Genomic DNA, 15860 nt, shown 5'->3' with positions numbered 1-15860 from the left:
TCAGCTTACTTTTTTTGAGCATATATGAGCAAAGGTGTTGGGGGAGGTGGTCCCAAGTGTTCAATATTTCATAAGTAAATGGAAAGATAAAGCTGGACTTACCCTAGCCGGTTTGGCTCAGTAGATAGAGCGTCAGCCCTCGGACTGAAGAGTCCCAGGTTGGATTCTGGTTAAGGGCACATACCTCGGTTGCAGGCTCGATCCCCAGCCTGGTCAGGGCATCGCGGGAGGCAACCAATCAATGTGTGTCTCTCACATTGATGTTTCTCTTTCTCTGTCTCTCCCCACTCCCTTCCATTCTCTCTAAAAATCAATGGAAAAGTATTCCCGGGTGTGCCGGGAGCCGGTCCATCCTTGCTGTTTCAAGGGACCTGGCATATAGGGCATACTGTTCTTAATATGTTTGCTCACCTTCTTGGCACTATGTGTTTTAACCAAGGTCTCTGAGAAAGGTGGTTTCCCCAGGTAGGGATTTTCCCCTGAAGTTAGGGAGGGAATAAAACCTCTTAACTAAGTGCCAGGCGGGTAATTAATCACTTTAACTACAAACAATCATGCTTAAGCTACATAATCTTTACTCCCTGGAATGGAGATAAGAAACACCCTAACCTTGGGAATAGAGATTGATAGGATTGGAATCAACTGGTATAAATACAGATGTAACAAGACAGAACTTTGAAGACAGGACTTAGAAGACAGAACCAAGAGAGACAGAACCTAGGCACAGAACCTACACAGAACGTTCTCTAGAGACAGAAGAACTTCGCTGGAGAGAACGTGGCAAAAGATCCTGGACAGAAACTGGCCTCAGAACCTAGAGACAGAACCTAGCGAGAGAACATGGCAAAAGATCCTGGACTAAACCTGACTATAGAACATGGCAAGAGAACCTGACTAGAACCTGGTGACTGAACCTGGCTGGAGAACCTGGACAGAACCTGGCTGGAGATCCTAACCAGAACTTTGCTGGAGATCCAGACCAGAACTTCGCTGGAGATCCAGACCAGAACTTGGCTGGAGATCCTGGCTAGAGATCCTGGCTAGGCTGCTGATCAACTGAACGCTGTCTCCATGTCATTCCTTCTTCGCCAACTCCGTCCACACCTTTGGGGACCCCTGGACCTGCTGGGGTTGGACCCCAGCACGGGTGAGGATTAACAAGATAAAAAAGTTGGACTTAGCAGAGATGCCCAATAGTAGGGCTAAAATGTTCCAACTGGTTCGTGAACTGAAGGCTCTTTACTCAAGGTCATCAGGGAGTTGCCCCTTCCCTGCGCCATCTCTGTCCCTGTCTGACGACCTTCCAGCTACAACCTGCTGGAAACACTTCGTCGCTAGGCTTTATTCAGTGCCGCAGCGTCCGCCAGGTTTCCTTCTGCGGACTGCTCAGTCCCTCTTGATTGCCTTCCCTGGGCCCGCTTATTCCATAAGCCACTGATACTCAGGTGCCCCAGAGCACTAGCCTGGGCTCTCTAATTCTTATCTTGGGTGATGCCATTCAGCTCCACGGCTTTACCTATTCATACACTGACAATGCTCGCATTTCCATCTCTAGCCCATACGGCCCTGAGCTCTGGCTTTGTGGATCTCATTGCCCATTCAACTTCTCCACTTACATATCAGGGAGGCATTCACAGTTTATAAGTCCAAAACATTACTGTTTGTTTCAGCTCACAAGTCTGCTTACTCCTAGCACACAAGATGCTAAAACACGTGACCATCTTAGGGTGTAGCACAAACATCCACTTTGCTTACCTCTTACAAGCAGTGCACCAGTGAAACTGTGTAGGTACCACTCCCAACCCAGTGACCTCTGACCTTCTCCATTTCCCGTCACTCATAGTGCCACTCTTGTCTCTGGCTGTTGCAGTAACTGACCAGTTGGTCTGTCTGACACTGTTTTTGCCTCAGGACAGTCTCTCATTTACAAAGTAGCCGGAGTGATCTTCCACACCCTTATATTAATTCATGACTGGAAGCCTTCCACTGTTTCTCACTGGAACGGGATAAAGTAAATTCCTTCCTGTGTGATGTGGTCCCTGATCTTTACTCGTATTCCCTTTATTCTCCTCTTTGTTCACAATACTAAGCCATATTGGCCATTCTTTTGTTTGCTTGTTCGTTTTAAACCTCAGTAATACATGAAGTTCTTTTTGGTCTTAAGAGTTTTTTTCCCTTTCACTTGGACTGCTCTTTTCCCAAGTCCTTTTTATGGCTTCTAGGTCTCATGTAGAGTAGTTCACTACTAGTGGAGCCATGAAAGGCTACTGTGAGGAAGTATGTTTAGTGTAGAATGGCCTTGACCAGCCAAACTGAAACAACAGCCTCCACCATACACAGTGCATGGGATCACCGTCCTTAATTTTCCCCTTGGGAGTTATTGTTAGGTCTCTATGTTTATTGATTATCTCTAGAATATAACCCTTGAGGGCAAGGGAATATTGATAACAAAATGACATATATGCAGATTATAATATTAGATAGATTATATGTCCAAGAGTCATAAAGTGGTATAAAGGATTATGTTTACAGTTGCTGTTTAGAGGTGAGAGAATCACATCTGAGTGGGGATTTGAGATATCAAGACATATTGATGAACCTTTTTTTCTGGATTGATGTAAGTTTCACTAAAGAACCATTCCTGCCCTGACCAGTTTGGCTCAGTGGATAGAGCGTCAGCCTGCGGACTCAAGGGCCCCAGGTTCGATTCCGGTCAAGGGCATGTACCTTGGTTGCAGGCACATCCCCAGTGGGGAGTGTGCAGGAGGCAGCTGATCGATGTTTCTCTCTCATCGATGTTTCTAACTCTCTATCCCTCTCTCCTTCCTCTCTGTAAAAAATCAATAAAATATATTTTTTTTAAAAAGAACCATTCCTAAAGGAGGGAAAAACTTTGCATGTCGTTCTGCATTTAGTTGATCAAAGATGCATGTGTTTATCTCAGATCATGACTATCTCTGCTAGAGCTCTAAGGGAAGTAAATTCTTTTAAATGGCAGTATCAATATAGAGGTCCCACTACTTGGGCTACTTTAAATATGCTTTAAGTTGTTACACCTGAGTGGTGTTTTACCCTTGGAAATGCAGCCCTTTAGTGCCAATGGAATCCCAAAATATCAGCAACAAGAACATGGGGCATTGGCTACTTTAGTGTTCCCCAATTTTTTACTCTAATGGCATCCCGTTCATTTGGAAATCGGAGTTAAAACCTGAAAGTTGAGGTCCTGTTTTTGATAATCTAGCCTTCCCCTCCCTGTGGAACCTCCCAAGACTTCTAGGCACAAGGTTGGCTTATTTCCAACCAAACTTTGCCCCCCGAGTTTTCTCTGCTATTACTCAGGGGTTAAAGGGAGGGGAAGAGGGGGCTCTGTGTTCTCTAGGCTTACTCCAGACTTAACGGCTGTAGGTTAATCAACTATATCCTAGCTAATAAAAGAGTAATATGCAAATTGACCATCACTCCAACACACAAGATGGCTGCCCCCATGTGGACACAAGATGGCCAGCAGGGGAGGGCAGTTGGGAGGGACCAGGCCTGAAAGGGAGGGCAGTTGGGGGCGATCAGGCCTGCAAGGGAGGGCAATTGGGGGGAACCAGGCCTGCAGGGGAGGGTAGTTGGGAGGGGACCAGGCCTGCAGGGGAGGGCAGTTAGGGGCAACCAGGCTGGCAAGTGAGGGAAGTTAGGGGTGACTGGGCCGGCAGGGGAGGGCAGTTACGGGCAATCAGGCAGGCAGGCAGGCGAGTGGATGGGAGCCAGCAGTCCTGGATTGTGAGAGGGATGTCCGACTGCCCTCGATGGGTCCCAGATTGGAAAGGGTGCAGGCTGGACTGAGGGACACACACTGCCCCCCCCCCCCTCGCCGTGCACGAATTTTGTACTTTTGTACATTGGGCCTCTAGTCTCATAATAAATGCTTCATCATTCTTCGGTTGTCAAGCTCTTGCTTAAAGTTGGGAGCCCAGAAGTGATACAGTGATCCCTGTGCTTGAAAATAGTGCAACTGTTAGCTCCTTCTTCTAAATAATGTACTTTTACCAAAGTAGCATATTATTGCACTCTCTCTCTTTTTTTAAAGGCAAGTATTATTAGCCCATCATGCTTCTGGTCAACTAGCAGTACCTTTTTTTTCTGTTTATTTGTGTACACTCTTGTCAATGAGTTCTCTTTTATTATGATGTTGTTTAACTGATGTGTAAAAATACTTAAATAAGGAACTTTAGATTCATTTCTAAAATTTTGCATCTTAATTATGTTTTAACATTTCTAGGCTACCAAGATATTTTTGAGTGCTTATTTTTTGTTCTAGCTATCATCTACAAATTTTTAAAGGATATAATCTGTCTGTGTTTGAGTCATAAACAAAATACTGAACATGATAGGGCAGAAGGGAGAACCCTGTCATATGCAACTAGAGACCATTCCTCAAGTCACAGAACACAGAGCAACACATTTCAGCTCTGTGTATGCAGACCTTCCGCCACATTTCAGCTCTGTGTATGCAGACCTTCCGCCACATTTCAGCTCTGTGTATGCAGACCTTCCGCCACATTTCGGCTCTGTGTATGCAGACCTTCCGCCACATTTCGGCTCTGTGTATGCAGACCTTCCGCCACATTTCGGCTCTGTGTTTGCAGACCTTCCGCCTCCAGTCCGCATTTCTTCCTCTGCCAGAGAGGCTGTGCGTGACCATGGGCTTCCTCTGTACCCCCAGTCTGGTTAGCCTGAGACAAATTCATGCTGATGGACGTTCTCGGTCTCCCTAGTCAGTACCTGGCCCTGCCATAGTCTGTGAGGTGTGACTTCCCAGGAGCGTAAGGACTACACAGACTACCGTGAATCTTGCTCTCTCTTTTGATTCTCTTTTTTGTTTGCTGCTAATGCCTTGTTAGTTTGCTAACTTTGGCAGCATAGATAAATAATCAATAACAGACTAAATTTGTAGGTTTTAGAATGACATCAAAGATAGAACCCAGAAAAATAGAAATCAATGCATATACCTAAAAATAGAAATCAGAATCTGGATCAGTTTTACTGTATAGGAAGGGATGAATGTTGACATGAATATTGCATAAGATAGTAAATAATTGTAGTGTTGCCTAAGATTTAGCATGTGAAACAACACCCAAAAAGAACCCAAAATTAGTTTGCAGATCAACAGACAGTACATGGTAACCAAATAGACCATGTATGATGGCATATTCTTATTCCTTTCCAAATCCCAACTTTCTCTTTTCATCATTTTTAAAGCCATTTCTCTCTCGATTAGCCCCCCTAACTGCAATGAAAGGTATTAAAACTTCTTTCTTCTCCTGTTTCTGTCCACGTTTAGTTTGGAGACTTAAAATGCCTTCTCTGGAGCATTCACAATAATGAAGAAACTTACTAACCCACCTAAACACTGCCTGGTCTTCTTGGGCATTAGACCACACTCAGGTTGTTGCCCTGAGTCCTGGCTATGTGACACGAGAAATATGTTGACCAGTTGGAAGGATTTCAGAGAATAACATCCAAAATGATTTATGAGGAAAGATTAAAGGAGTTATTTATAGCTTGACCAAACAATGACTGAGAGAGCTGCCTGTATAAGCATGCGAGGCAGATGGACACTGAAGGCGGGAGGAATCATGGAGGCTGGCTCCTGCGGCCGTGGCATGAAAGCACGGAACGACAGAAATGAAATTAATGAAGGGAATGGTAGCGGCTGTGGATAAGTCAAGTAGTTTATAGATAGCAGGATACGCTCTTAAAAAACTATGGGATTTCTGTCACTTCTATTTTTAAAAAATAAGATTTTGAGCATATAAAAATAGTCCAGGTAAGAACTGAGGAATGGAATAGGTCCTGTTCCACTCATTGTTCGTATTTTCATTGTTCAAGTAGGTGGAATAGATGTAGAGGTTGTATAATGAGGGAATGATTATTATCAAAAAAATGCTTTTAATCAGACTGTCCTTGACATTTTCAAACAAGAATGTTCAGTTCCCTCCTTCATGCAAAGATACAACCGCAGTAAAACTCTAATGAAAAGATTGATGCTTATTAACTTGTTCTTTGGAAGCAGCGGGTTCTCAGATCAAGGTGCTATAGTTTGGGAGCATTGTATTCCAGTGTTTGCAAAGACTCGTGATCTTTTCTTGTAAGGGAGAAGTTAACAGTTTATTAGAAGATTTAGAAATAAAGATCCAAATATTTTACAAAATATTTTGGTTTGACCATGTTTATAAAGAAAGACTCAACCGAAGGACTTGTATGCATGCATATAAGCATAACCAATGGACACAAGACACTGGGGGTTAGGGGAGGCCAGGGGATTGTCAAGGGCGGGGGGGGGGGGGGGCGGGGAGGAGACATATGTAATACTCTTTGTAATACTTTAAGCAATAAAAAAAAAAGAAAGACTCATGTTTCTCACTTTTATGGAGATACCTTTTTGTTTGTCATTGATTTCTGTCTGAGTCCCAAAGATGCAAAGACACCACATTGGAGGAAGTGACAGCTGTCTTTGACCTTCTGGTGCAAGTTTAGTAACTAATCTGGAAAATAATGAACTGCAATTAATGAAATCTGTACTCATATTCAAGTGTGTTTCTCAGACAGCACATACAATAATTGAAAGAACTTCCTGCTCTCTAATTAGTTAGATTGAATTAATTTGGCGTAATAGCTTTTCTCCTGTTTCTAGGAGTTGGTGTTCAGATGAAGCTATTTATGTAATTCAAACTTAGGGACTCCAAATGGCATCTTTGGTTCATCTGGGGAATTAAAGAGTTAATGCTCGGAGTTAATGCCCACCGTCACACACACAGTCACAGTTCCAGCCTGTCTTTGTTCCAGTGTCCTGCACTTTGCTCAGGACGGCCTTGTCAACCTCAGGGAGTTTTCTTTCTCCAGTTTCAGCACAGCTTCCGGTGTGGGAGACGGGCAGAGCCTCGAGAGAGAGCAGCACCCTGCACATCTGTGGTGCTGATTAAAAAGATGCTTGTATGGTTACTCCATCTTTCACGGCAGTGTTCCTTCCGCATATAAAATGGGAAAACAAACCAGCCGCTGGTCCTTGCTTTGTGTGTGAAGGCGCTGTTTTAGGCTGCTCATATTTGGGCTCCCTTGATGAAAGGGACCACATAAATGCTGACTCCTGCATCTGGTTCATCATCTTAACTAACTAAACTTCGGAAAAGGACCTGACTGTGTTCTCTAGCCTTTGGTTTGCCTTCATTATTCAGGTCCTTGAACAAATAATGTATATGAGCATTTCCCCCTGTAATTTAGTGCCACACATAATAAATGTATTTGGATATGGCATGCTACATTCACTGCTCTTGAGTTAACAGAGGGAGGTTTGCACAGGCCTGCAAGCATGCAGGCTCGTGAAAGTCAAGGCAAGTGCTTTCCCTTCAGTTGCTCTAGGGATGAACTCTTAGGCACTCTCTCTGATGGTAGGAGATGTTTATCTCTGTTTCAGTTTTCCAAAATCATAATATGTTGCTGTCTGTCTTTGCCCCAGAATATGGAGACTGACAAAGTTGACTTCAGAATCAGGGTTAGTAGCCGATCTGAAAAAGAATAAAAATAAGGAAGTTCCTGAGGCAGTACAGAAGTCGATTGAAGAGACCTCGGTCTGGCTGTTATTTTTCAGAAACTGGCATCGTATGCTCTTGTGTGATTCTGTGGGTCAGGGATTGGCAACATTTTTTGGTAAAGGGCCAGATAGTGTTATTTTAGCTTTGCAGACCATACAGTCTCTATCGGTATTAGCCATAGATAATACTAAACAAATGAGTGGTTGTGTTCCATTAAACTTTATTTAGAATGCTGAAATTTGATTTTCATGTAATTTTTACATCTCAAAATATTCTTTTATTCAACAATTTAAAATAAAAACCATCTTTAGCTGATACAGCATACCAAGCTGGTAACAGTCTAGATTTAAACCCTATTTTTACCTTTTGAGATTACACAGATACTCCGTGTTTTAACTAAACATCCTTCATCCTTCATAGACATTTGAAAAACAACCATTATTTTGGATGAAGTAAATATTATGTTCTCTTTTTAAAAAATACAAATTATTTTTTCATATAAATATTTAAATAAGTTTTAACAATTATGTAGAAATTTCAAAAGTAAACTAGCTAAATTCTAAAAATAAGAAACTGTATTTTTTCTGACAATTCCAGAAATATTAGTATTTAAATTTTTCTATATGTAGTACTTCTAATAACTTGAATTAATAATACACATATTTTATACTGAAATAAAAAGTCTGTTTGGATGGTCTGATTGACTTTTATCCACTGATAAAATAGTTTACTTGTTGATGGAAGAAATAGACCTTTTAGTTGTTTGTGTAATTAAATAGGAATATCAGTGCCTATTTTTGAGGAGCGTAGGGACTGTGTTGGCTCTGCTCATACTGTCTATCCCCAGCTCCTGGTACAATCTTTAGAACATAGTGGGCACCTGGAACATATTTGTGAATGATAAATTAATAAAACCTAAGGTTCTTTGTTTGAAAGAAAATGGAATTAATGTATCCTGAATGGCTTTGGGACTGCTAAATACAAGTAGAAACTTCAGATTTTTTACATCAGATATCGTTGTTGCTGGTTTAAAAATGTGCTTATAGCCTAGCCTGGGTATAATGGCTCAATGGTTGAGCGTTGACCTATGAACCTATGGTTTGATTCCTGGTCAGGCACATGCCTGGGTTGCAGGCTTGATTCCCAGTGTGGGGCCTGCAGGAGGCAGTCAATCAAAGATTCTCTCTTATCATTGATGTTTCTATCTCTCTTTCCCACTCGCTTCCCCTCTGGAATCAATAAAAAAAATATTTAAAAAAACTTAGAGGATATTATTAACTTAGGAACCATTAGAAAATGACATTTAAAACTTTGTCAAATTCAGGATAAGGGATGATTATTAGGAAAGGTTCATTTTCAAACATAAAAATTGTGTCAGAAAGTTTGTGTTTTTGAACAAGTGACTATTTTTGGCTTCAATTGATATTTCTTCTCCCCTCTATGTACACCTATGTCCAAATGTCTGTTCTTTTCCAAATTCTTTGTAACTGTACAGTTCAGCCTTCTTTGCGGCACCTAAATGATTGATTCATTCACTTATTTGTTTATTCATTCAACAAGCATTAGGTTTCTGTTTTATGTGTGGGAATACAGAAATGAATGGGCCATAATCCTGCCCTGCAGAGAGCTGGGTTTCGAGTCCCTTAGAAACATAAACATAAGTGGATTGATGTTACAGATGCTATAATATGTGTATGTCTGGGTGACTCGCTGAAGGCAGTGGGCATTTCTACCTACAGTTTCAGGAGAAGTAGGTCGTGCTTGAGTTGACACTTAAAAACAAATAGGTATCCACCAGGTGGAACATGACTCCCTAGGGGAGGAACAGTGAGAGAAATCTTTTGCAAAGCCGAGTATTTAGGGAGTTCAGAGTGGGTTAGCACAACAAGCCTGGAAGGGCCCAACCTCACGGAGAGGTGAGGGTCTTCCATGCCATGCCAAGGAGCTAAAACAGTTCTTTTAAAAGGGGTCCCCAGAATAGTTTTTATGCCTCATTATGAAATTTTGAGCTAATCTGGACTATTTTCATTCATTTGGCCTGTGAAAGCCAGAGTTAAAAATGAGGAGATAGGATAAGAGAAGTGATCATCATCTTTCCCCTGGAATATTTCTAAGCAATTCTTTTGCCTGTGACCTACTCATCGGTTAAGTTTTAGTGATGCCTAGTGGACAGCATGATTGCGAGTTTACCTGGTGCTTGAAACTCAGTCCTTTTCCATCTCTGTCTCTAATTCACTGGGCTACCGGGCTGCATTTAACCAGTAGGTAAATATCTCTGAGCCTTGATTTCTTGCTGTGAAATGTAGATAATTATACTTCTATTCACTGGCCTCATGGGACTTCTCCTTAATATTTATAGCTCAAAATACTTTGCAGTCATTTTTATTAATAGTTACCAGATGTGTCGTAAGGATTAATGAGCTTATGATCTGAAATGTTTTGAGCTCCTGAAATAGGAGGCAACTGCCTGCACCGGGGATATGCAAAATAGCATTAAAATGCAAACAATACACATTTGGAAATTTGAGCTGTTATGTGTGAAGGACAAATGGCACACTTTAGATTTCAGTATACTTTGTAGGTATTTTTGGTGCCCTTAATAAGGTTGCTGAATTAATCACAGGCCATTTCCAAAAATAGAAAGCCAAGTACCGCCCACCCCTGCATGCGTGTGCACTCACACACGTACAAGCCAGGAAGAGCTTGGAAACTAATTTCTAATTTCTGCTAATTTCACTGTCACCAACTTCCTATGCATCATCTTTGACTGTTTCCTCTACCTTTAGCCAACTGTTTTCAAGTATTCACCAGTCTCCTTTATATATCTAAATTTTTATTTCTATTTTCTTTTTCTCTTACTATCCGAATTCAGGCTCTCTCTTTAGCTCTCCACCAAACCATTAAAGCAACTTCTTAGTTGATTTCCCCACATTTCGTATCTCCCCTATTTAAGGATTCATCTTCCGTAGAAATAGCTCTTACGACCACCTCATTCAGGAACCTTTGGTTACTGTTTCTTGCCTGTGAAAATCAACCATGTGCTCGCAAGGCCTCTCCACATGGCCCCTACCTTCCTTCCCTCTGCTCAGTGCTGGCCAGTCTAGATCCTTCTCTCTTCCCCTAAGACCAGGTCGACGAGTAGCTTTTCCCAGGGCAGAGATGGGAGTAGAGGGGACACATCAGACACAAGGTGGCTCTTTTCCATCCTGACCTGGTCACGCCATCTTCATGTCCGAAGTGTCCCTACCCTGGAAAATGGCACTCAGTGTTCAAGGCCTGCCTCGGAGTAAAATCAGCCTCGCGAAGGTGTGCTAGGCCGGTTCCGTGTATGAACCCTTGCTTTCAGAAAGTCAGTTCTAATATCTGTCCTGTTTCTTGACATGTTACTTGCATACACATCCTTCCCACAAATGAGCCTGCTAGTCTGTGGAGAGCAAAGCCCGTGCCTTTCTGATCTCTGTGTTCTCCACGGTGTCATTGCAGCTAACGCCTGTCACAGTGGGACCTGCCAAGTCCTTGTTGAACTGAAGTTTACAGCAACTCACAGCCCGTTACCTTCTTCATTAGGGCGCTGTTATGGGGAAATTTGCAATGTACAGAGTAGAGAGGGTCCTGTGCTGAATCTCTATGTATTTGTCACCCAGCTTCGATCAAAACAAGCACGTGGCCAGTCTCGTGTGTCCGTACCCCTCTCTCATGAGCGTGGCCCCGTCAGACATCCTCTGTTGGAGAAGACTCTTCCTGTGATCCCGCTTGTCCAGAGCTGGAATCTGGCAGCCACCACTGCCTAGCACCCCCTGGAGGGAGGCACCCCAAGTTGCTGGTGCATGGACAGGAGGAGTGGGGATAGTTCCTGTATTGTCATAATGCTCCCGACCCACTCAGACCTGATCTGACCTTGGTTTTGACATCGTTTTTAGCCGTTTCAGTCATTCTTGTTCTGGTTCACATTGTATCTGAATGGGGGTGGCTGGCATCTTTATGAAACATGCTGCCTGATTAGGAAGTGGCCATTGAGCATGAGTGACAGCGACAGGAAACCCGTGAGGGCAGATGTGGAGCCCTGGAGGCAGGGCACCGGGAGCCCCGGTGGTCCTCCGGGTCCCTGCATCGTGTCAGAGCCCATCTGGTCCTGTAATTCATTTCAGCTAATATTTTTTAAGCATTTACTGGAATTTTGTAATTACTCTGAGCCATAAAGAAAAGTGTAAATTATGTTTCTATGTTTCATTTAGGAGGGCAGGAGTTACATCATCTTAGAAGAGGTTTCATCCCAGTGCTGACAGTTCCATCATTGGTAGCATTTTTATACATTAAGGGGGAATGTTTCATCCCAATCTCGTCTATTTTAAATAAGATCTAACTAAAGAATGAAAGTATTTTGGAGTTCAAAGTTAAGAAATGTTTTCTCTACGTTTACTAAGAAATACGCTGTGAACACACTTGCGGGAGACTTGAGATAACATGGGAACCGCGAGCCTAAAGAGAGCGGCCCCGGCAGCGGAGGGCTGTGTGGAGAGGGGCGGTGCTTCTCGGATACACTCCATGGGCAAGTTGCTGACAGCAGAGCAGGGACGGAGAGCTCCTGTGAGGATGGACAGGGGGGGCTTTGGGAGAGGGAAAGGTTATGTGCCCTGGGAGTTGAGGGACAGGCTGGAGGCCTTCCTTGTGCAGTTGCTGCCACCAGGGCATCCTCCCTCGTCTGTCCCGTTGCCACCCCCAGGGTCTTTCTTACACACAGCTCTGACCCTGGTCCCTGCCTGCAGCCCAGGAGCTCCCATGTCTGCGGGTGAAGTGTGTTTTCTTCAGCTTGTCCCTGGGCCCTTCCATCTGCTGAGCCTTGTCTCCTGCCAGTTCCCACTCCATCGCCTCTCCTCTGTGCCTCTTCTCAAATCTTACCTGCAGCAGAATGGCTCCCTCTAGCACTTTTCTCCCCAACCAGCCCCAAGGCCCCTACTTAGTATCCTTTGCAGGAAGTGGTGACGTGGTGCTGTGAGCTCAGGTCACCCCCACCCTCACGGAGCCATTTTGTCCCAAGAGGTTGGCCTGCCCGGTAGGAAGCAAGACTTTGGCCGCCCAGCCTTAGTGTCCTCAGACTCTGACCAGGGAGTCTCCGTGGCATAGGAGCCTCAGACACCCAGAGACATCACGGGGAGGACCCGAGTGCTCAGGGCGAGAAGGGAGATGGAAGGATATGGAATCAGTGATGTGGAGTCAGTTTAGGTCAGTGACCGTCTGCTTTTCTTCTGGACACTCATACTGCACGCGCACGAACTTCAGCTTTCTCTTCTCATGTGAGGGAGGACTCAGAGCCCGAGTTTGTTCTGCCAGGCCAGGGCGCTCTTAGGACTGGGCATTCGAGGTCCCGGCTCCTGCATCGGAGCAGGGGGACCTGGGAGGGGAGCGGCTTTGTTGAGGGAAGAAGGCAGAAGCGGTGGATTCCTGGCTCTTGGGAGACAGTCACATCCCCTCCGCAGTCCCACTGCCCTTGTCAGCCAGCCACTACTAAGTGAGTTTCTGACTCCGTCTCCTTCCTCTGACACCCCCTTTCCTTGTCCTGGTGCAAGTTATTTCTTCCTCCTTTTCCTTTAATGCTGCTTGAATGGCGTGTCCACAAGTACCGAAGTCCTTTCTTGTGATGTTGCTTGCACCTCTTATTCAAGCCCCTGTCACTCACACCTGCTCTGTTGCTGGAGTCTCATTAGGGATTTGCCTACATTGGTCTTTAAATATTTCTCCAGCCAGTTTGCCTTCCACCACCAGATCCTTGCCCTCAACCTCCGCGCTCTCCGCTCAGGCACCGTGGCGGCCCTACCACTTCATACCGAAGCCACTCTCCCTCTACCTCTCCGGCTCTGTCTATGCCCAGAGCTGTGCTCCCACCTGGCTTCCCCGCACCTCACATCCTGTGGCTACTCACCAGCTTCCTTTTACTCCGTGAGTTTCCTGGGCCACCGAGGCTTGGTTTGAGTACCACCTCTTGCCTGCAGCCTCTCCTAAAGTCACTTTATCAACATAAACTCCTGGTCTTTCCTGTCCTAGTAACTTCTCTCCAGAGTCCTGAGACGCGTGTGTGTACAGACACAGCCTGTGTGTAAGGACGGGAGGGGAGCCGAGTGTGAGCCATCACCTGCATTACTGGTTTCAGCCTCTGTCTTGTGTTGCTAGATGGGGGCAGGGGGGAGCTGCTGGTTCTGCTCCTTATGTCTTCCATGTCTGTGGATAGTGTGGCGCCCCTAGCACTAGGCAGGCTTGTTGGCCATGACTTGTTAGAATTCCTGAAAGTTGGCTGGCTCTGCCGTCTGTTCAGTTGAAATACTTTCTAGCTATCTGTTCTGCTCTTGATCTCTCATGCCCGCCTGTCCACTTGTTTCCTTAGCCGGTGCCCCGCATCATGGTGCAGCCTGCCCTTCCGGACCCCAGGACGACCAGGGTGGCGGAGGTGAGTCAGCTGGGTGGGGGTGGGGTCGGGGGGGTGGTCACCTGGCTGGTGGGTGGCTCAATGCTGTGAGCGTTGAGTCCACACCATGGTGGTTTTATTCTAGCATTCCCATTTTGATCATTAACCACAATATAGGCCACTGTCTTCTCCCTCTCTATTTTCCTGTTACACTTGCTATTTCCAACTTGTTAATCATATGATTGCTAAACTTTGAGGTGCTTAGCTGCTGCTGTCGTCTGCTGCTTTAATAGCCCACCGCCAGGCTCAGGCGAGTTCTATAAACAGAGCAACCTCCTTATTCTAAGTGTGTGCTTAATTCTCAGTTTTGCATTTCATTTTGATCCGCGTATCAGCGTGAAAAGACGAATGCTAAGCTGGGAGGGAGCGGCCTCTTATGATCTCCCACAGATGAACAGCACTTCTCGCCTTATGAATAGCAAGTCTATTTTCTCCCACTGTGCGCTCACTCTCAGGAAATGCCATCTCTTCATAGGAAAATTTTATTTATTAAAACAACAGCAAAAGCCCAATAATTGGAAAGGAAATTCAGACCTCAGAATCCACTCCTTTCTAAAAGGCCCCTTCCAGTCAGTGCCCTTGGCACTCACGAGTTTAACTACAGATACACCACGGCCCCTCCCGTGGATAATACTTGTCATGCTGCGAGGCCAATGGGACCGAGTGGGAACGAGTCCCCTGCTGGCGGGGCACCGGGTGTGGCACCGCCTCTGCCGCTCAGGGCAGCACGGCTGCTCCTCACGGTGTTTCCCAAGCCGAGGCTTTAGTGGCAGTCCCCAGAAATGGCACTGGTGAGGGTAAGACCCAAAGATGCAGACAGGTTTCCACTCACATCAACTCCACTCAAGTGGGAGCAGCTGCCTGCGGTGCGGACGGAAGGAGAGGCTGCCGCCTCGCTCGGCGGGGAGGAAAGCGGCAATCGGCGCCCCTCCGCCTGTCGGTCTCTCACTGTGGCTGGGATCTGAGCCCCGAGCCCCTGTGCTTCCCTACTGGTGGCTCTGGGTGAGTCCTTTGCCTCTCTGAACCGTGCTGTAAAATGAATGTGGTGCTGCTTTGGGGCCATCAAAGAATTCGTGTGGAAGCAGATAGGATAACACCAGGGAAATCAAGGTCCCTGTCCCTAGTGTCACCTCCTCAGGACAGGATCAGGCTGCGAGGGGCCTCACCAGGGGGGACTAGGGCCACGCGCTCTCTCAGGGCCACAGCGATTGCTCATACTCTAGACCCGCGTGCTTTGTGCCTGTATTCTTCCCTACCTGGCCAGTGATGTTAAAAATAAAAGAGAAAAGGATAAATAAAACATGTATAAGTTGCAAAAGAAAAGTGATTGAAGGATTGCCTAATCTTTTAGAGTATTTATGCTGGTGACAGTTATTGATCTATCGGATTTAGTAAATTTTGCAGCCTAGAGATCCATCACAAAAATGGGCTGTTAATCTCAGGAGGTGCCGTTAATTTCGTACCCGAGAGTGTGCCTTGTGGGGAAAGGAGGGCCTCTGGAGACAGGAATATAAATGACGAGCCACGTGGAAACGCGTGATTTATCAAACTGCTGAGTTAAGCCAAGTGACTGTAAGAGACTTATAGATCTCAGCTGTTTCCCCGTTCAAATAAATCCTGTATTTCAAATGGAAAATGGCCATTCCTGTAAGATAAATAATCTTTCCGTAAATATTGGAAAACATATTTCTTTTTTGTGAGCGGCACCCTCTCCACCGCCCCGACCCCATCCCCGTTCCTGCTGTCTCCTTTCCCTGTCATTGTGAACTGGGAATAGAAAGATAATCTGCCACCTTCTTCAGGTGACTTAAGCTATCCCC

The 15860-nt window shown here is 45.2% G+C and overlaps 1 protein-coding gene across 3 annotated transcripts in view; it reads left to right on the top strand.

The window, feature by feature from the left end:
- KIF13B (kinesin family member 13B) overlaps positions 1-15860 on the top strand; it is a 217554-nt gene that overhangs the window by 191462 nt on the left and 10232 nt on the right. For 2 of the 3 annotated variants that reach the window (XM_059697578.1, XM_059697576.1), the window contains one exon: positions 13960-14022. In XM_059697578.1, coding sequence (XP_059553561.1) covers positions 13960-14022 — 63 coding nt within the window. Of the gene's footprint in view, positions 1-13959; positions 14027-15860 lie in introns of all 3 variants that reach the window. The other variant, XM_059697577.1, reaches the window with a different exon arrangement.

The sequence above is a fragment of the Myotis daubentonii genome, chromosome 5, assembly GCF_963259705.1.
Source record: "Myotis daubentonii chromosome 5, mMyoDau2.1, whole genome shotgun sequence".
Lineage (NCBI taxonomy): Eukaryota > Metazoa > Chordata > Mammalia > Chiroptera > Vespertilionidae > Myotis > Myotis daubentonii.
This window is presented reverse-complemented; position numbering and strand designations above follow the sequence as displayed.